General features: G+C 34.7%; 1 protein-coding gene and 1 pseudogene across 1 annotated transcript; both read left to right on the top strand.

Annotated features, from left to right (window-relative positions):
- Positions 1-1,408: 1,408 nt before the first annotated feature.
- Positions 1,409-2,216, top strand: LOC101671175 (annotated as a pseudogene).
- Positions 2,217-4,021: 1,805 nt separating this feature from the next.
- On the top strand, positions 4,022-21,700 carry UTS2B (urotensin 2B). Its single transcript, XM_004745267.1, has 5 exons — positions 4,022-4,124; positions 9,040-9,138; positions 10,783-10,820; positions 12,092-12,185; positions 21,675-21,700. Exons 1-5 carry the CDS (start codon positions 4,022-4,024, stop codon positions 21,698-21,700), a joined length of 360 nt encoding a protein of 119 aa, XP_004745324.1.
- The last annotated feature ends 511 nt before the right edge of the window (positions 21,701-22,211 follow it).

Genomic DNA, 22,211 nt, shown 5'->3' with positions numbered 1-22,211 from the left:
TTCTGAACTCTTTAAAATGAAAAAAAAAATCAATGCACACACTTATCACAGCCTCTACTTTTGCCTTCTTTCTTCTGTCTGCTGTTTTCTTTCACTCATTTAACTGTATGTTAGGAATTCTACTAAGAAATAATGGGGTCAGAGGAGGGTCAAAATAAAATTGTTTAATTTTTTTACTCACTGGAAAAAAAGCCCAACTGTTTAATAGAGTCAGAAAGTAATTATTCAAATGTATTTGAGTCACCATATGGACTCTGATTATCTGTGCTTTTCCTGTCACTCATTATGAGAATAGTTAAGATGTAAATGAATCTTAGAGTTATCTATACATTGTAATATAATGACAGTGTCTTCATTGACAAAATAGAAATGTTATTTAGAAGTAATGACTGAGATACAGACTAAGTGATCAAGAGGATTGCTTTTGAAAATTTGAAGCAAATTATTCGTGGAGCATAACCAATAGCATGGAGGACATGGGGAGTTAGAGAGGAGAAGGGAGTTGGGGGAAATTGCAAGGGGAGGTGAACCACGAGAGATTATGGACTCTGAAAAACAATCTGAGGGTTTTCAAGGGGTGGGGGAGGTGGGAGGTTGGAGTACCAGGTGGTGGGTATTATAGAGGGCACGGATTACATGGAGCACTGGTTGTGGTGAAAAATAATGAATATTGTTATGCTGAAAATAAATTTAAAAAAAGGGAAAAAAAGAAAATTTGAAGCAAAATGTTGTAAATTTCCTTTAAAATTTGGGATCTCTCTGATTGGAATGACCAATCACTTTCCATTTCTAGGTTTTCTCAGTTGTGGACAAGAGACAACGTGGATAAGGGTATGACTCTGAGGTAGATCTAGGTTTCCTTTTGGCTCCATTACTTTCTTCCTTTGCTGTAAAAGGTGAAAAATCAAAACAACTTTATAATTTTTGAGGCACTACTGTAAGAATTAAAAAAATAAATATGTGAAATGTTTAGAACAGAGCCTGGCTTAGATGATTGCTCAATTAGTGGCAACAATAACCTTGCTATGTACTATTACTGTGTATACTAATGACTCCAGAAACAAATATTCTAATTTCATTTATCTGTTTAATACAATCAATCTTGAAAATTTGTTTTCATTTAAACAACAAATTAGATTATATACTTAGCAGAGTTTAGTAAAGTATTTTGATTATTAAGAGAGAATGATTTAGTTAAGGATCTCTGTAGGCTTTTTTCCCAAAGTGGATAGAATGGTCACAGATAAGGAAGTTATTTTTCATCACTTCCTCAATATCAGATAAAATATGACAGGAGATTCAGGAGGTTACATGAGATTTCCTGATGCAAATGTTTGGGGAGCAAAAGTCATACATAAGATTTTGTTTAGAAATGAATCATCAGAGCTCTCTCTTCCAGCCATCTGAGATGCTGAAAGGACAGAAGACTAAGAGGAAGAAGCTGGCTCAAGCCCCTGCTATTGTAAAGAAGCAGGAGACCAAGAAGATGGTCAATCCCTTGTCTGAGATAAGACCCAAGAATTTTAGCATCAGACAGAACATCCTGCCCAAAAGAGACCTCATTTGACAAATAGTCCTACTACATCCGGCTGCAACGGCAAAGGGTTATTTTCTATAAATGTCTAAAAGTGCCTCTCATGATTAACCAGTTCACCCAGGCCTTGGATCACCAACAGCTACTCAGCTGCCTAAACTGGCCCACATATACAGACCAGAGACAAAGCAAAAGAAGAAGCAGAGATTGTGGTTCTGGGCTGAGAAGAAAGCTGCTGGCAAAGGGGATATCCCCACTAAAAGGCCTCCTGCCCTTCAAGCTGGAGTTAATCTTGTCACCACCTTGGTGGGAAACAAGAAGTCTCAGCTGGTAGTGATTACACATGATGTGGATCCCATTGAACTGGTTGTCTTCCTGCCTGCACTGTGTCCTAAGCTGTGGGCTTCCCTACGCATTACCAAGGGGAAGGCTAGGCTGGGGCATCTGGTTCATGGGAAGACCTGCACCACTGTTGCCTTCTCACAGGTTAATTCAGAAGACAGGGGAGCTCTGGCTAAGCTGGTAGAAGCCACCAGGACCAAGTACAATGACAGATATGATGAGATCCACCATCACGGTGGTGGGGGGAGAGAGGAGCAATGTCCTGTGTCCAAAGTCTGTGGCTCACATTGCCAAGTTGGAGAAGACAAAGGCTAAAGAACTACCCACCAAACTGGCCTGAGTGGATGCTGTTGAATTTTCTTTACAGAAAAGTAATAAAAAGTTCTCTTTCAGTCACTTAAAAAAAAAAAAAGGAAATGAGTCATCAGTACCCAACCTTATCACAGAAGGCAGTTAAATTAAGTTGCCTCTTTTAAGAAGCAAACCCTATGGGAATTGGGTTCCTTGTGCTGCTATTTAACATCAAATTTTTTAAAAATCCAAACAATCTTTTTTTATATTTAAAAACTTTTTTTTTTAAGTTAGGGAGCCATGATCTGAACATGTTTTTAATATTGACTCATATTTAACTTGCATTTTATTTGTTATTTTTTGCCATGCCTTCATTTTGGATTATTAGATTTATTATCCACATATTTTATATACAATTGATCAGATTTATTATCAGTGAATTTTATACTTTGTTTTTACTTTTTTCTTTACTAATTATTTGCAATTATACTATTTTTCATCATGGTTGTATATTCTTTGTCTACTAAGTAATACTCATTTGCTATTTTCCATATTGACATACTATAAAAATAATAGAGTTTAAAAACCTAATACAAATAACTTATTAAATAAGTAATGATGGTTTCGAGGTATGTTTGAATGATGGAATGTTTTGAAATACTGTGGTAGGATGAACTTTAAGGATCAACTTGCAAAGACACTGTTCTTGAATTTTTAGTCTCAGGAGAAAACACACTTAAGGAGGTGCAATTATTCTTTCCATTCACTTAGCTTGATATCCAAATATAAAGTCTAAAAACATTACTTGGGAATGTGTCAGGGACACTCTGAAGTGAGGAAGTGCAAGGCATGTCCAGGAATTGAAAGCCTATTGTGATTGGTGCAGAAGAACATGCAGTGGCAATGAGCCTGTGGAGGAAAAACAAGCCTGAATACCAAACTAAGTAGTTGAGACTTTATTCAGGGAATTTATTAAAGCAATGGGTTCGTGAAAAGTTGGATAATCGCATTTCTTTCACATTATCACGTGCTGCCCTTTATGCATGGGGAACTGAGTCAGTTTTAGAGCGAATGCATGGAATGTTCTTCTGACAGAGAAGTAAATGCCAAGGCCAGAGGTCATTAGCACATCTTCAGAGCCATAAAATTGGAATTGTGGATCTACTGAAAGACTTTGACTTAAAAAGAAAGCAGTTACAATTAAAGCAAGTATTAAAGAGTGTAATTGACGGGACATTTGCCAACTTTGAATTAATTAGATTTAGCTTTAATCTCTAGAAGTGCTGGTTGCAGCAAAATGAAACCATCCTTCTTCAATGTTGTAAGACATTAATGTTCCCATTATGATTCATTTACAGATTGAGCTCTTCCCAACTCTAATCTATCTGGTTGGTTAAAAATGAAGCGGTGGTTGCAAATAACCTGGGCTATTAGGAAGACCTCCATGGGATTCTAAATTAGTCAAGTGAAAGGCATTGCTCCCATTTCACTGTTACGAAAATGTAACCAACAAGTTCTACATTGCCAGGTTTTGCTCTGTGCTTGTGCATGGGTCTGAGTGCGTGAACATGCATAGGAATGCGTGCTTTTAGTGAAATGGGCAGGTATGAGATGTATTGATTGGGTTCTTCCTGTAATTGACTGAGTAGCAAACCTGTCACTTCTCCAAGTAGTGAATCATGTTGACAGAATTCATTACATTTTATAAGTTTTTGTCTTTGTCCACATCATTTGTAGTTGAAGCACATTTGGCATCTTTTAAAAGTGATCTCTGCAGCATTCCAGAGCCACTGAAGTATTTATCTTGACTTGGATAGTCCAGTTTCTCTGCTAGCACAGAAGAAGATTTTTAACATGAACAAGGTCCTTTCAACCACTCTTTGCTTTGGACTCCTAACTTTGTTAACTGTAATGATTTTTTTCGAATTGGTGCATGGACAGCCATATCTTACCCAAGGTATGTACAGATGAATCTAAAATCCTATAGATGGGTAAATAATCCCTATCTTCCTGTTTGCATTGTCTTAATTTTTCTGACATTATTAAAATAATGCTGTAAGGCATTACTATGATGTAATCATTAAACATCCCTTCAAAAGCTACTGTTTTAAATTAAATGTAATCTGTGGTGTTGTTCTGCTCAAGTAAATTAATTGTAACCACCACCGTACTAAATTTATTTTGATTACATTGTATTATTTTTTTTTCTAATCATGGGGCACCTTTTTCTTACATCTACTCTATGACCAAAGGTAGTGAATGTATAAATATTAACACAATCAATTAACTAACATGTGCATATTTTTAAAATACATTTGGGGAAAGAAAAATAATAGTTTTACCCAATAAGACTATAAATAAGTTACTTGTGAAAGAAGAACGGCTCAGAGAAGAACTCATTAAGGTGGAAATTTGTGTTTGCAGAGATTTGGAAGTAATAATGCACGGGGAAATCTACACAGTATTTTCAGGAGGATGATGCTAACACCTACATTATGCATTGACTGTATTTATCAGATTTCTAACATATTTAGGGTACTTACGTTAAATGAAATAATGTAATCTATGACATCTACAAATATTTACCATGTAAAGTTGGAGAAAATAAGTTCCTGCTTTTGTAGTATTGTAACTTATACTGATCTTTCTTTAAAATTTTCAATGCATTTTGTAGTGGAAATAACTCTTCATCTGAGAATCAGTAAAGCTAAATTTAATGTTGATTCATTAGGCAAACAACCTCATTGAAACTTTTACATAATTCTTTATGTTTGAAAAATAGTAACTTAAAATAGTGCTCTCTATTTTCCCTTCCAGCTTGGGATTTTGAGGTTACTGTCATCTAACTGACCCTCTTGATGGGCTGGAAAGAGCCTTTTGTCCTACTGGGTGTGCAACCAAATCAGAACATTATACATTTGGTTTATATAATATTGGACTGAGAAGGGGGCTCAAGTTTCTCTCCCTTTCAGAAGGAATTCAATTGTATTTGACCATGTTGCTTCAAATGCAGTTTTAAAAGTCAATGAAAAAGCAGTTCTTTTGGTAAAGAAACTAAAATTGCATAAATCCTTGTTATTTATTTATAGGGATTTTTCCATTGAAAAAAAAAATTGTCCCAGAGACATAAACAGAAACTTGGGAATCAAAAAGACTAGATTTTATCCATGGCTCACAGTTTGTCTTTGGCAGGTCAAAATCATTACACTTGGTAGGCCTCTATTGCTCTTCCTGTGAAATAATGAAATTTTCAATGTTCTTATCATAGCACAAACGTGTGGAAAAATGAGACCATTCATGAGGACTTTGCAAAATTAGGATGTTAGTGGTAAATGTACCTTCTGATTTCATATGCACGTGGGATACAGCAGAATCCAACTCTAAAGCATTTTTCTAGATTAAAATTGCATAACACCTCTGACCCCAGAATACCACACATTGATGTCCTTCTATCACTGGCAGCGCATTGGAAAGGTTTCTCTCTGGGACTCCCTTGGATCTGTTGCCTTGTATGTAAATGGAAAAGATGAAATTACTAGTAAGGTTATTTTCTGAACTAAATTGTATGTGATTAGAGTATGCCTCTCTCCATGCCCACATTTGTCAAAGCAGCCAAACATTTGACTTATTGTGGTTTTTTGACACATTTTTCAAATAAGCATTTGTCCACTGACAGAGAACAAAGTTGGGATTAATCATCTCTTGCTCTGTGTTAGACAATATTCAAGACAAATGTCACGGTCTGCCAGCTTTAATTTGGTGGGGGTTACAGAAAAGCCTGGCTCCATGGGTAAACCTGACAATGAGCAAACTACCTACCACAAAAGATGGAAGAGTGACTACCATGACCCGGAAGACTATGGAAAATTTATGAATTTTTGGTATTATCATTATGGGGGGGGGGGTTCAGGTTTCTTTCTGGTAAAAATTTCTCATCTGTCTCCACTAAAATGCTTCAAATTTGAACAAAAAGCAAGGAGACAACAAAATCTTTTAAGTCTATCTTAAGTAGTAATGAATCAATATTATCTGTGTCTTTGCAAAAGCATTTACTCAGTCACGTCTGGGTAACTTTGCCATCCTTTGTGCTAAGGGTGCATCTACACTCAGGGAGTTTTTATTCAAACATTTCCTTTATCAATATTAACCTTTATAATTCATTTTTTTAAAAATAACTGTAGCTCAAAGACAGAAACATAGTCAAAATATGTGTTTTTTTTTTCTTTTAAAACTGTAGCTGTTTTAAAACTAAAAATGAAAACTGCTGATTTCCTAACAGTGAACGGGAGAATAATGAGGCACAAAAAAGTCAGCAGTAAGAGAGAGGGGAGCAGAGGACCACAGCTGAAAGGACTGTCACGGGAACAACTTCTCAGTCCTGTATTTATTAGATACAAGATAGCAACAAAGGAGAAGAAAATAAGGCTATACAATAGCCATACGTCTAGTAGGTAAACAAGAAGGAATGTGAGTCACAAGTTGGTCCCAAGTCTTAGAGGTAAATGAGGTAGACAAGAAGAGGAGTAAGGTGTGTGGGGTCCAGCAGCAGGGAATTGTAGTTGAGCAAGTGCACTTAAAGGGATTGCCTTAACAGCAGGCTTTCTCTGAGGCAGGGGAGACCAGGAAACAGGGAAGCAGGCAGCCATTCCACCCTGAGTGGGCCTGGCATTCCCAGCTGCCCCGCTTCCATGAAGCAGGCGATGTCCCACTCTGGGTGAGCCAGGCATCCCCAGCTGCTCGGCTTCAAGGACATTTATCATCCCCTCCACCAGAGGCCTGCTGCTAGTACATGTTTTTCTCAAGGTCATCTTGGGCATGCTTGTGTGACCAGTACAACTCCTCATTAGTTGTTATATTTTAAGCAGTATCTTATTCTGAGGGATGGTTACAGAAAACAAGAATAAAAAAGGTTCATTTCCTATTATATATCTTAGACAATACTTTCTTAACTTTAAGAATAAAAAATATTAAAAAAAATTTTTTTTAAAGATTTTATTTATTTACTTGACAGAGATCACAAGTAGGCAGAGAGGCCGGCAGAGAGAGAAAGGAGGAAGCAGGCTCCCCACAGAGCAGAGAGCCCAATGTGGGGCTCGATCCCAGGACCCTGGGATCATGACCTGAGCCGAAGGCAGAGGCTTTTAACCCACTGAGTCACCCAGGCGCCCCTATTTTAAAAAATTTTTGAGAAAACTTTTTTCTTCAGAGAGTCCTGTAAACAGTGGTTGCCTTAACAGGTAGTGACAAGACTTTTTGAGGACACTTATGCAAGTGTAGTTACCGCAAGCAAAAGTGGTAAAGAAAGGCAAATAGGTTAATTTTCTTTTGTGAAAAATGTTCCACTTAAATATGCAGAAGTGGATTGTGAATTAAGCATATAAAATCTTCAGCTCTACTTTTCCTCCTTACTTCCTTCTTGTCTTATACTTTCTCTAGTTAAGGCAATGAAACAGTTGCTCTTATCACAGTTCTCTGACACAAGTAACCATTATCATCTGGCTATAAAATGTACCTTATGTCTTTTTCAAACAGAAACATTTTAAAGTTTATTATTTAATGTTTTCATAAACAACTGTAGTAACAATTATTGTATTGCATGGCCACGTCTTAAACTAAACTCTCTCTGAGGGTCTTCATTTAATTAATAGTAAGCAAAATTTCCATTGGTATTTTATTAGTGTTTTAATTAATCAATAGAAAAAACCCACAATGTCACAGATAATTTCCATGTTTATGATGTAAAGAAAATTGAAGAGCTGAGCACCAATGATCTATGTTTGGTCAGTGTGGAAACAATGCTGTCACTTGCCCCAAGTCATCCATTTGCTTCCTCACCAAGGCTTTTTATTTCCTTCATTAGCCTCTCAGTCCTTTGAGTTCATCAATAAACATTTTCTAGACACAGAAAAGGCAGATGGTTTTATGGAATAATATAGTCAAGTCATGAGCCATTTCTGTAGCTAAAACCACAATACTCTCGCTTCTAAACTTCAAACTTACAAATCTAGCTTCTGCTCACACTGTCAGCTTGTCTGAGGAAATAAAAAGTAGAGAAAAATGATCCAAATAAGTTCTATGATAAAGGTTTGATTTTTTATGCCACCTCACAAAAGTTTATTTTATTTGTAATACACTAGTTATTATTTCAATTGTGTTATTTGTTCATAGCTATCTTATTGGGTCTACGTGTTTTATAACTTGAGTAAAGGTTATTGTCCTGATTAAAAATATTTAATAAAATAAAAATATTTACAAAAAATTGGGTGATATTTCTGTTTTTAAGGTGCTGAAAGAGTTGGGCATCTGGTCAGTGAATGGAATGGGAGGGAAACTGACAAAGATAGAGGATGTCAATAGGGAGAAAATAGACATCATGCAACCTCATCCACAGGGTTCCTTAGATAATTTAAATGCAATCTCCAGAACACAAAATGGCTCATATTTTAATGTGTATAGCTCATAAAAATCTTAAAATTAAAAAAATATATAGATTTTTTCTTTAAAAACATACCTTTTATGTTTTTCATATTAAATACAAGAGTAGAAAATTTCAATAATGCAGGTAAAAAATAAGAAATTTACCTGTAATTCTACTACCTAGGAATGAAGGCAGGTAAATTTTAGGATTTCACCTTTCAGACATACTCTCTGTCTTTCCTTCTCCCTCTCTCACAGTCTGTCTTTGAGTGCTCCAATTCATTCATTGATTTTTTTTAACAGCCTGTTTTTTTTGATTACACACCTTTCTCCACATGCCTTTTAATGATGACTATATGCATTGATAGTTACCAGTAAAATGTATTTAATTAGAAATACTTCCAGTGATACAGATAGAAAATGGGAGTTTTATTACATTAAGGTGATTATTACAGGAAATGAACTATTTCCAGATAAGGAAGATACAAATCATGAGGAACTACTGCTGGCTCTACTAAATAAACATTTTGATTTCCAAAGACCTTCCAACATTGGTGAGTCAAGAATTTATTCTGTCTACTAGAACTAGAGGGTATCATGCTTAGCAAAATAAGTCAATTGGAGAAAGGCAACTATCATATGATCTCCCTGATATGAGGAAGTGGAGAAGCAGCATGAAGGGTTAAGGGGGTAGGAGAAGAATAAATGAAACAAGATGGGATTGGGAGGGAGACAAACCATAAGTGACTCTTAATCTCACAAAACAAACTGAGGGCTGCTGGGGGGACTGGGGTTGGGAGAAGGGGGTGGAGTTATGGACATTGAGGGGGGGTATGTGCTATGGTGAGTTATGTGAAATGTGTAAACCTCACAATTCACAGACCTGTACCCCTGAGGATAAAAAATATATGTTTATAAAAAATAAAAATAAAAAAATCATACAAAAAGAATTTATTCTGTCTTCTGATCTTTCTTTCTAAATATTTATTTATATTAAATAAAATAATAACTACTCCCTTTTATGCTGCACTGATGGCTTAAGTGTTTTTATTATTTCATATTCATGTAAAAGCAATGGCATTATTAACAAATATTAAAATCCTATTTTCTTCAATTAGAAGGTCCTAGTGGTATCGGTAACCATGTAGTTACACCATAGTGATCTTTACTCATATTTTCATATCTATGCAACTTCTTATTGGTATAGTTTATACACACACACACACACACTACACAGATATATATATATATATATATATATATATATACACACACATACACACACACATACACAGATATATATATATATATGTGTATATATATATATATATATTTTAGCTAAATGCTTCACATCCATTCATAGGTTTCCATTAGAAATTTCACAAATTAACAGAAGTCTCATAGCAGTTAAGTTAGCATATTTTGCAATCAAATTCTCCCAGTGTGAGAAATGGTTAAAGTAGAGACCATTGGGAAGTTTAGTCTACACCAACTGAGATTTTTTCTTTCTTTAAAGAACAGAAGAATCTAATTTATGTATCAGAATGTTCTCCAAGAAATGACAAATACTGTCAGAAACTTGGTAAGTCTAGCCTGAGAGAAAATGTGACAATATGTCAATGTGGTATACTCTCAGAAAACATCTGGTCTTCTAAAGAAAATGTCTATTCATGGGACAATGTGCTGACTACAACAATATTTTAATAAATATTTTTAAAATACAAGGTTTTAAAATTAGAAGTAAGATATTCTCTTTGAAAAAATGAATGAAATTATACAAGAGAAAAACTTATACTCAAATTTTAACGGGGGGAGTTATTATTCATATTTTAGGTGTTTATCAGTTGAATTACATAGATGCTTGTGTCCTGCTCTTTTTGCTTAAAATTGTTTTCTAAGATTTCCTCATATCAGTAAAATAGTTTATTTCTAAATAATAGCACGTGTTAGAACTATGGTCTTTTTTAGAAAGCTTTATGTTTATTACTAGAAATCAGATATTTTCTCATTACATAACTGGTTACAAGTCAATGTTATAGACATTGAGAAAGTATTTGGGTTTTATATTAGGAATGATGGGTGGTCTTAAATCATATGAAAAAAGACTTTGCCTTCCAGATAAGATCCTAATGCGTGTCCTGAAGTGAATAAAATATTACTTGCAATGAAATTTTTCATATGAAAAATGTATCTTGCAGATAGACAACTGGCTAGCAAATTGGAAGAACTTAAGCAGGTGAGAATGTGCAATACTTACATTTCAATTTTAATAATAATTATAAGGCATTTTTTTTTGGGTACAGTTTTGAAAAATTATTAGTGCTATACTCTTAAATTTTTTTATTCCTGCTAGAGAAAAAGTGAAGTAATTCACTAGGGAAAAAATAGTCAAATTACACTTAAGCTAAAAAAGAAAAGAAAAGAAAAGAAAAGAAAACCAAAATGAAACTATAGCTGAAGAGATCTTGAGATGAAATGCATCCCAGCTCTTCAATGACCTAACTATAAGACATGGATAAATTAAAATTCTCTGGATTTAAATCTTATCTGTAAAATGGGAGGCTATACTGAGATTGGTGATTTTTAATAACATAGTTATTATTTTAAAAAGTGAAAATACTTTTTCCCAAATAAATCGGATGTGGTGCTAGTAAGTGAAGCACATGAAGGTGGAGCTCTTCTGCTTCAATCACCTGGTTGCAGGCCTGAAGTGTCACCTTCCTGACCTGCTTTCAGCCCTTCTGATTGGGAACCCCTTAGCAGCCTTATTTCTCCACTGCTTGACAGGTTGGGAAGAAAATTCGAAAATCACCAGATTAGATGATTTCAAAACTTGTCCGCATACATGCATGCAAATTCATTATTGTAAAAACTGTGTGGCTGTTTGGGAGAGAGAATTGTACCCCATCATTTTGAGCAGGCTGGACATGGACACCTTCAGTAGCCAGGCTGAACTCTATTTTGGTAGAGTTAGGTCTTCAGGGCATGGGCAATCAGAGAGCTTGCTAAAAATTAACATGGGTTGAATACCAGGTAAAAGTCCTAAGGCCTCAAAATACCTCCCCTTTCCTTCTGGAAAGGAGAAATATTTCAGGAAATTCAAACATTTACATAACTCTTTGAAACTCCTTGAAAAGGAATGCTCATTATGGGTGACATAAAATCCAGTCCAGCAACACAGGCTGTGTTTATAAGCTCCCCATTAATTAACACCTGGAGTTGACTTCCTTCACTATAAACCTGTTTTTTCCTATCTCCTGTTGAGTCATGTACCTTTCCAAACCAGTCTCTAACTACAAGTTTCCTTGGATTTTCTATTTAATTATTTTTGTTTATTTTCTTTATTATTTTTCTCCTTTTCCATTCCTTTTTTCCCTCCTTTCTTACTGCCTTCTTCCATTTTTTTCCATGCTTTTTCTTTTCTTTTTCTAATTATTCCTCTTTTTCAATAGAAAGCAGCATCATTCTCATTAAATATTTATAATTTTTATATTTGATTTTTAACAGTTGGAAAAGCTAAAAGAGCAGTTTACGGAGGCAAAAGATGTTGAGCTATCCTATGCCATAGATGGTCCATCTTCTTCCCCTCCAAGCAAGCAAGGTAAATTTTAATTTCAAAGTTCTAAAATTGGCATCTGATAGATTACTTTCACAATTATTACTAAAAGGGAAAAGAGTAACTTGTCATTTCTTAATCCTATGGTGATTATTAAGATTGAGGTTCATATTTTTTAAAAAGATGCCAATGAATATGTTCCTTTGTGAATATATCTGAGCTCTGTCATGTTTACAGAAGTGGATAGTAAGGTCATATGTAAAATAGGCCCTTATTGCTAAAAATTGTAACCTACCCTTGTTATTCTGGTTAAAGACTGGAGTTGGGAGAATCATAAATAGAAGCAATCAAGTTTTAAGTCAATTCAAATTTTAGAAGATCTTTATTGAAGTAAGGTGAACCTTCATTGCTCTAACACTTGGTTCAAGTTTTGAATCATAACATTTAATTTTAGAAAGATTTGTCTTTTATATCCTTCTTGTTTTTTCATAACATTTCTTGGGAAATTCTTGTTTCTTGCTGAATTAGTTATATTTGAAAAAACTTTGTATATATTTCTCCTTAGTCCTTCCTAAGACTCCTTTTATTTATCTACATTTCTCCCCTCCTTCCAGATTTGTCTTTAACTTGTACAAAAACCTATTTCACAATGCTAGTAAGTGGGAAGAGGATGCACTGGTATTATTTAAACACTTAACATATTCAAGACATTTTGTACTTTAATATGTCAAAATATTGTGGTTAAATACACAGGCTCTAGAGATAAACTGCCTGGGTTCAAATCAGCATTGACATTTCCTACCTGTTTGAACTTGAGCAATTATAAAACATCTTGTGCCTCATTTTCTTTCCCCCCAATTGCAAATTATAATAATAATTATCTTTATGAGATTGTCGGGAAGATTTGATAGGTAAATATAGGAAAGACATTTAGAATAACGCCTGGTATATAGTAAGTACTAAGTAAGCCTAACTTGTTTTTTATGGTTTTGATCAATACTATAATTATTATTTTATTTTCATCATAAACACCATAGGATAACTATTACTATGCTTATTTTATAGATGAGGAAATTATATCTCAGAGAGGTGAAATTACATGCCAAAAATAACCCAACTGCTAAGTGACTCAAAGGAAAGTGTAGTAGAAGATGAATTGAAGATGTAAAGGAGAGAAACTTCAGGATTTTTAAGGACTTTAGCTTTTATTGAGTATCATATGGAATATCATTGGAAACTTGTAGCAAAATAGAAATATGAGATAAGTTTTAACAGAGCCACTCTGATGCTTCGTGGAGAATACACTGCAAAAGATGGGCAAAGGCAGAAGCAGAGAAACCATTAATGAGGAAAATTTAGTCATTCAGATGGTAAGTGGTAGTAGCTTGGATTAGGGTGGCAGTAGTGAATTGGTAAGAAGGGGTCTGATTCTGGATAGAAGTTGAACAAAAAAATCAACAAAATTTGTTGTAGAATTGCATGTTTGTTTGGTTTTTTAAAGGAAGACACCAAAAGTGATTTCAAAGTTTTTTTTTAATCAACTAGGAAAAGAGGGTAATTTCTATTTATTGAGTCAGAGATCGCTGGAAGAGGAGAACGTTTGGTGGTATAGAAGCACTGGGATAGACATTTATTAGGCCTTCCCACAATTAGCATAGTTTAGGTTATCTTGTGGTATCAGTTTTAATCCAAATCTCAGAGGCTTATTTTATAATAAAGTCCAATGCATGTTGCACAGCCCACTTCTATTTTCTGGCTATATCATCTAGAAGGTTGTTATAGCTTGACTGCCCCTAATATTTCCAAGACACAGGAAAGGGATAGAGGATACATCCCAGCTCTAAATTCCCTGAGTTCAGAACTCAGTTCAGTGACAGGTATCAGTTCTCCTGAAGTCTGTTGGGTAGAATTAGTCATGTGGACTGCCACCAAAATATTGGCAAGACAGGCTGAGACATTTTAGGAAGTACGTATAATACTTGGAAAGCTCTGCCTGTACCACACGCGGTCAATCCTTTGATCTCCCCTTAACCACATAGACTATACTCAATGCCTTCCCTTTAGAGACAATCCCAGATCTCTTTCAGTGACTGAACCCAGAAGTCAGTGAACAGGCTCTCCAGGAGGAGATACGTACCAGCCTTCATCAGCTACAGTGTGGCTTCTTCTTCTTCATTCACAGACCTGTTGGCTGAAAAGACAAATCCAAAAACTGGCAGAACCAGGACAGGATAATGAGAACTGATAATCCCTTTCATAAAGGAAACCAAGAGACACACAGAATGCTATCCTCCAGCAATTCTGAAATCCCACTGGGCAAATATTATAAAGGTCTCCTACCCTGGGGTTGGAAAAAGGTGTCTTGACTGGAGCCTGTATTATCTAAGAGGAGTCATTTGCCTATTGTGATGTTTCCACTGGCTGCACTGTTTGAAATTTTTGCTTTTTCGTTTTTATCTCGGACCCATTTTATGTGCCACTCGGGGATTATTCCTTTCTCCAGATGGCACAGTTTTCTCAGGTCTCGTCCTACTTTTGCAAAGTTGGAGGCATAAGGATTATTTTGTCTTTACGTGTTGAAGATATTTTTATTTTAGGATCTATGGTTTCTTTGACATTGATGTTCCTTCAAAAATTAGAAAGCTTCTCATGTACTTGCTCCATGCACACACTTTTTAAAAAATCAATTTTAATTATTCTGCGTTCTCACCCCCAATTTAGTAGCAGTTGCCTTCAAAGTATCTGGAACATACCTTAAAGACTACATTATCAGTCTGATTTTTGTCCTGAGTTCTTTATTCCAACTGCTATTTACAGAGGCTCTATCACTTAGAGTGTTTTTAAATCTCATAGTGTTTGGGACTTAGAAGAAGTTAGTTCTTTCAACATTTTGAGATTTTGTTTTCTGGACTCTCTTTATTCCCATTGTATTTGTTGTCAAATTGTATTTGGGGATAAATTAGGCAAACTCCATTAGCAAACTAACCTTACGATTTCAGTAATGAAGCTACTTTAAGATTTATGTTTTGATTACATGAAGCCTCGCATATGTTGGTCATTTTCCTTTACTCTGTATCTACTTTATGTGTTCCCGAGGTAGAACGGGAGAGAGATGGAGGTAAACACACTCTTAACTGCTAAAATTAGGCACATGATCTTAATTTAACTGAACAGGGTCAGGAAAGCACCTGGAAAATGTAAAAAAAAAAAAAAAAAAGCACAAGGGTTATTTGGAGAATCATATTTCTACCACAGACATCTTGAGCTTGTCATTACCATGCATAACAGTATCTCGACAGTATAGTAGCCTCCTCATGCATGTTTTGTAGTTTCAGTTACCTGTGCTCAGCCATGGTTCAGAAGCAAACAATCCTCCTCTGATATGTCAGCAGCATTTTGGTCAGTAGTAGCCTGATATTATGCCATAGAGCCTGTGTCATTCACCTCACTTCATGTCATCATGTAGGCATTGTATTATCTACATCATCATCAGAAGAAGGGCGACTAGAGTATAATAAGATATTTTGAGAGAAAGAGGCCACATTCACATAACTTTTATTGCAGTGTATTGTTATAATTGTTCTAGTTATTAGTTATTAGCTATTGTTATTAATCTCATTGTGCCCAGTTTATAAACTGAACTTTATTGTAGTATATATGCTTAGCAAAAAACATAGTATTTATAGCATTCTGCAGTATAGAAACTGCAATACTATCTGCAGTTTCAGACATCCACTGGGGGTCTTGAAACATGTCTCCCACAGATAAGGGGGGACTTCTTTAGTGATCTGAGTAGACCATTGAATATATAAATTTGAAGTTTAAGGAAGCAGCTCATATTGGAGATATAAATTTGACAGTTATCAGCATATCAATATTGCTTGCTATTGTGATCAAACCATCTAAGAAATGACTCTAGGTATAAAAGAGAAGACAGGGGCGCCTGGGTGGCTCAGTGGGTTGGGCTGCTGCCTTCGGCTCAGGTCATGATCTCAGGGTCCTGGGATCGAGTCCCACATCGGGCTCTCTGCTCAGCAGGGAGCCTGCTTCCCTCTCTTTCTCTCTCTGCCTGCCTCTCCATCTACTTGTGATTTCTCTCTGTCAAATGAATAAATAAAATCTTAAAAAAAAAAAAAAAAAAGAGAAGACAGCTCAGGTGATTCCAAGGTTAGAGGTTGGGAAGAAGAGAGAATCAGCAAAGGAGGCTTAATAGAGTGGCTACCAAGGAAGAAAGTCAATAAAGAAGACTTCACAGTTTCTAGGAAGTAGTGTAAGTGTATTTAAAGCTATAATAGGCCCATTAGTTGATGACTTCAACTTTCCTTCTGAACAGCAATAAAAGATAACGGCTTTGACAAGAATTGTTTTGTGGACTTTGGCTAAAGAGAATATGATAAAGCAATATTTTTATCATTTCTCTGGTACCACTGACAATAGACACCACTTTTGAGAAATTTTGTTCTAAAGGGTATAAAAAATTAGAATATTAGCTAGAGCACTTTGAAGTCTGATCAAAGAATCTTCTTTGTTTTTAAGCAAGGATATATTAAAATATATTTGTATGTAGTAGGAATAAAATAAATATTTGTGGTGATAAACATGAAGTAGATGCCCAGGTTAAGTCACAGAAACAACCCACCTTATAGTTAAAGTGTTGTTCTATTGTGTAACTAGAAGTTGTTCTACTATGAATTCCCTTGTGTGAAGGTAAAATGGACACAGAGATCCAGCTAATGCTAAAGTAAATTATACTTACCGGGAATATTATAATTTGCTTTAATCATTTAATATATAATTGATAGACACCTGCCAAATTCACTAAGAATGGTGCTGTCTAATGTGATAAAATACAACATCTTTTCATGATAAAAACCCTTAACAATATTGGGTATTGAAGGAACATGCCTGAACTTAGTAAAGGCCATATATAACCAACCCACAGCTAATATCATATTCAATGAAGAAAAATAGAAAGGGATTTCTCTGAGTTTGAGAACAAGACAAGGTTACCCACTCTCACTACTTCTATTAGGTATAGTACTGGAAGTCCCAGCTAGAGCAATTAGAAAAGACAAAGAAATAAAAGGCATCCAAATCAGGAAGGAAGAAGTAAAACTGTCACTAATTGCTGATGGTATGATCGTATGTATATAAAATCCTAAAAAGTCAATCAAAAACTTGTTGAAATTAATTAATGATTTCAATGAAGTGGCAGATTAAAGAATCAGCTTACAGAAATCAGTGGCATCCCCTTATGCTAATGATGAAGCATTGGGAAAAAAAATCCCAATCACAATAGCATCAAAAATAATAAAATACCTAGTTAATAAAATGTTATTGAATTAGAGTTGATATACAATATTATTTTAATTTCATGTATGCAGCATTATAATACAACATTAGGAAGTGGTCACCAAAATAAATCTACCTACCATCTGTTACCATATAAAGTGTTTAAATATTTTTAACTACATTCCTTATTTTGTACACTGTATCCCCATGTCTTACTTATTTTATAACTGGAAGTTTGTACATTTTAACTCCCTTCCTCTATTTCACTCCCTCCCCTCTAACAACTGCCAGATTATTCTCTGCATCTAAGGGTCAGTTTTTGTTTTCTTTTATTTATTCATTTGTTTTATTTTTTAGAGTCTACATATAAGTAAAATCATATGGTCTTTGTCTAACTTATTTTATTTGGCATAATACCGTTTAGGTCCATCCATGTTGTCATGAATGGCAAAATTTAATTTTTAATAGATATTCCATTGTGTGTGTGTATAATCAATCTTCTTTATTTATTCATCTATTGATGGACACAGGTTGTTTCTATATCTTTGCTATTGTAAATAAGGCTACAGTCAACATAGGAATGCATGTACCTTTTCAAATTACTGCTTCCATTTTCTTCAGTTAAATACTCAGAAGTAGAATTGTTGTACCATATTGTAGTTCTATTTTTAATTTTTGAGGAACATCCATACTTTTTCAGTACTGGCTACACCATTTTGCATTCCCACCTATAATGTACAAAGATTCCTTTTTCTCCACATCTTTGCCAACAGTTGTTATTTATTTATTTATTTTGATAACAGCCATTCTGACAGGTATGAGGTGATATCTCATTGTGGTTTTGATTTGCATTTTTTGGATTATTAGTGATGTTGAACATCTCTTCATATATCTGTTGGCCATTTGTATTACTTCTTTGGAGAAATGTTTACTCAGGTCCTCTGCCCATTTACTTAGGAAAAAATTTAATCAAGGGAGTGAAGGATCTGCACAATGACAACTATAAAACTGTGCTGAAAGAAATTGAAGAAGACACAAACAAATGGGAAGAAATCTGTGCTCATGGACTGGAATAATAAATATTGTTAAAATGGCCATATTCCCCTTAGCCCTCTACAGGCTCAATGCAATTCTCACCAAAATATCAAAGGCATTCTTCGCAGAAATAGAAGAAAGAATCTAAAGTTTATGTGGAACCATAAAAGACACCAAATAGCCAAAAAATATTCTGAGCATAAAAGAACAAAACCTGATTTTAAATTAAACTGTAAAGCCATAGTAATAAAAACTATGTGGTACTGACACAAAAATATACATATAGACCAATGAAACAGAACAGAAAGCCCAGAATTAAATCTCGGTATGTACAGTCAACTAATATTCAACAAGGGAGCCATGAACACCTCTGGGGGGAAGGATAGTCCTTCCACAAATAATGCTGGGAAAAACATGCAGAACAATGAAATTGGACCCTTATATCACATCACTCACAAAAATTCACTTGAAATGGATAAAAGACTTCAACATAGACTTGATAACATAAAACTCCTAGAAGAAAATATAGATCAGAGGCTTATAAATATTGGTCTCAGTAATGACTTTTTGCACATGACACCAAAAACACAAGCAACAAAAGGAAAAATTAACAAATGGGACCACATCAAACTCAAAAGTCCCTGCACAACAAAAGAAACAATGCAATGAAATGACAAATTATAGAATGGAAGAAAATTTTATTTTCTTGCAAATATGGAAGAAATGGAAGAAAATTTTGTCAAATTGTATATTGGATAAGAGGTTAACATCCAAAAAATATAAAGAATACAACTTAATAAAAAATATAACTTAATAACAACAGAAAACCCCTAAAAGCATCTAATTGAAAAATGGACAGAACTAGATTTTTTTTCTAAAAAGGATATCAAAATACCCAAAAAAAGCACATAAAAGATGTTCAACATCACTAATCAGCAGGAAATGCAAATCAGAACCACAATGAAATGTCATCTCACACCTGTTAGTATGGCTATCGTCAAGAAGACAAGAGACACTGAGTGAAGTTGAGAACATGGTAAAAGGGAGCTCTTATACACTGTTGATAGGAATGTAAATTCATCCAACTGCTATGGAAAACAATATGAGAGTTCCTCAAAAAAGTAAAAATATATGTACCATATGATCCAGCAATTCCACTTCCAGGTGGATCAATGGATGAATGGATAAAATTTATATATATATATATATATTTTTTTTCAGCCATGAGAAAGGAGGATATCCTGTCTTCTGCAACGACACAGATGACATCTGAGCCCATTATGGTAAGCAAGATAAGTCAGACAGAGAAAGACAAGAACCGTATGATATCACGTATACGTGGATCTAAAAAGGTGAAACGCATGAAAAAATGGAGTAAAATGGTGGTAATCAGTAGATCATGGAGGCAAGGGGCTTGGATAAGATTGATGGAGTTAAAGTATACAAACTTGTAATATACAGTAAATAAGTTACAGAAATCTAATGCACAATGCAATGAAAGGGGACAATAATATTGTACTCTAATGATGTAATCTGACATAGACTACTTCAATGGCAATCATATTACAAAACATAAATTTATCAAAGTAACACACTGTATACCTGTATACCTTAAATTTATGAAATATAATGTCAAATTTATTAAATTTTTTAAAAAGGAAGAAAAAAAAGTCTCCTTAGCTCTCACTCTGGTCTATTTACTTAGTTGTACTCCTAAGGACTTTAGTTTTTTGGATTCATAAGCTGATGTAGGATAGAAGCAGCTCATTTGAAGAAACCTGGGGATGGGAGGTGAAAAATAAACATATAGCTGTCTAACACATAGCATCCTGCTGAAAACAGGGTTACAAGAGTGAACCGGAGAGACGTCAAATGACACCAGAATGCTAGCAAGAAGTTTCCTTCAAACAGACTAAATATAGAATAGATAAGCATTGAAGAATTAAGCTCTACTAGGGATATAATTCATGACACTTCCTTTCATCCAGTTCCAGAAAGTTTCCCAAACTATATTCCATTGCATACTTAATCGAGCCACTCATGAGTAATTTTTGGATATGTGTGCATTTCTATTTTCCTGACAGATACTCAATGATATCTGAAGGGCCAGAAAAGGTAGTGATGGTAACTTTCCAAAGCACACTATAAAAAGAAGATTGGATTAATGGGCCAGGCTCCTCAGTTTAATGTCTGAAAATAAACTCCTTTCATAGGATTTGAATATGGTTTCATTTAAAGGAAGCTGTGGCTCTTGTAGAAATGAAAAGTAGACTCTGAGTGCTGTCACAACACTGGATGTGTAAGGGGTGATGAGCTTGAGGGTTACAGTTTACAGAGTGAATAGAGAGGGAGGGAAACCTGGCCAGCAGACAGACTTTTACCGTTTATTTCAAAGAGGATTTCAATGAGTATCTTTTTTTTTTAAGTCTTTTTCATCAATAGTAAATCAAAAACCTGTCTCTCTGAGGTCTTAATTTTATAAACCACTTAGACTGAAGGAAATTAAAGAAATTTATAATGAGTCTATGAAGTTACTTTAAGTCAGGCGATTGGGAATAACCTACAGAAGATTTAAAATGACTCAGTCCTGCATTTGAAGATTAAAATAATGTTAGAATTGGTTTGATTTTTCTGAAGCATCATTTCTATGATCAGAATGTGAAGACTGAATGTGACAATTAAATTACTTAAATAACAAATGACCTGCAAAGTGAACTTTAAACTCTCTCCCTACTTTTCCTCCCCCAGTAAGTTGAAACATATTTATCACAGTTTTTACTCATGTGACTTCCTTTTTGGGATTTCAGTTACCCCAGATATAAAACAGAGGGTTGTATCTAATAGGACAACTGTATTACACGCATTATCTGAACTGTATTACACACATTATCATGTAGAAGAGTACTATCCAATAGAACTTTCTGTGATGAGGTGACTACTCTGTAATGCAGGGCTCATTATGGTAGTCACTGGCTACAAATTACTAATGAGTAATCTAAATGTGGCTAGTGTGATGGAGAAGGTGAATTTTCAGGTTTTATTTAATATTTATCAATTTATAGATTCCCATGAGGCTGATAACAACTGTATTGAATGTTCCTTTTACAAAACTCTCTCATGCTGAGGCACACATAACCTATTTTATTCAAATGTAATGTTTCATCAAATATCCTCCTAATAAAGAATGTATTTTGCTTTCTTTTTTAGCATGCTTTTGGAAATACTGTGTCTGAAGTTTTTTCCTCTGGATACAAAAAGAGAACACTAGAAAAAAAGAGATACAAACATTCCCTACTGCTTAAGGGTTATAGCTATTTTAAGCATAAAGAAACAGTGGCATTTATTCTGCCTGTTATATACTTGAGGTTTAAGGTGTGAACAATGACAAATCAGTTGCACTTTTGCCTGGCATGGGCTACCAAATGGCCTTGTAGCGCTCAAGTTGGCAGTGTTGTATCTATTATTGTATGCTGTCTATAGATTCATCCTCTACATCTGATTTTGTCTGGTGATAACTATGTTATTGAATGAACAAAGTATTTTAAAAAGCATCTTGGAAAATTAAAATAAATTATATTGTCTCAATTTATGGAAAAATATGCATCATTGTCCTTTCTCTTTCTTGTGATTTTGCTAGCTATTATTTCTTTTCTGTTCATTTGGACAACTGTCACTGAAACTACTACAACCAAATGAATATATTACTAGCAGGCAGTAATATATGGTTTATTGGACTCTGAGAGA

Source organism: Mustela putorius, unplaced genomic scaffold (assembly GCF_011764305.1).
Source record: "Mustela putorius furo isolate JIRA1106 unplaced genomic scaffold, ASM1176430v1.1 tig00003834_pilon_pilon_pilon, whole genome shotgun sequence".
NCBI classification, from domain to species: Eukaryota; Metazoa; Chordata; class Mammalia; order Carnivora; family Mustelidae; genus Mustela; species Mustela putorius.
This window is presented reverse-complemented; position numbering and strand designations above follow the sequence as displayed.

What these genes read in the sequence shown, in the direction of transcription:
- UTS2B (XM_004745267.1), top strand. Translation starts at nt 4,022, where the DNA reads ATGAACAAGGTCCTTTCAACCACTCTTTGCTTTGGACTCCTAACTTTG. An exon ending in ACAGCCATATCTTACCCAAG is followed by an intron (nt 4,125 to 9,039) that starts GTATGTACAGAT and finishes TGATTATTACAG; the next exon opens with GAAATGAACTATTTCCAGAT. An exon ending in TTCCCCTCCAAGCAAGCAAG is followed by an intron (nt 12,186 to 21,674) that starts GTAAATTTTAAT and finishes TTTCTTTTTTAG; the next exon opens with CATGCTTTTGGAAATACTGT.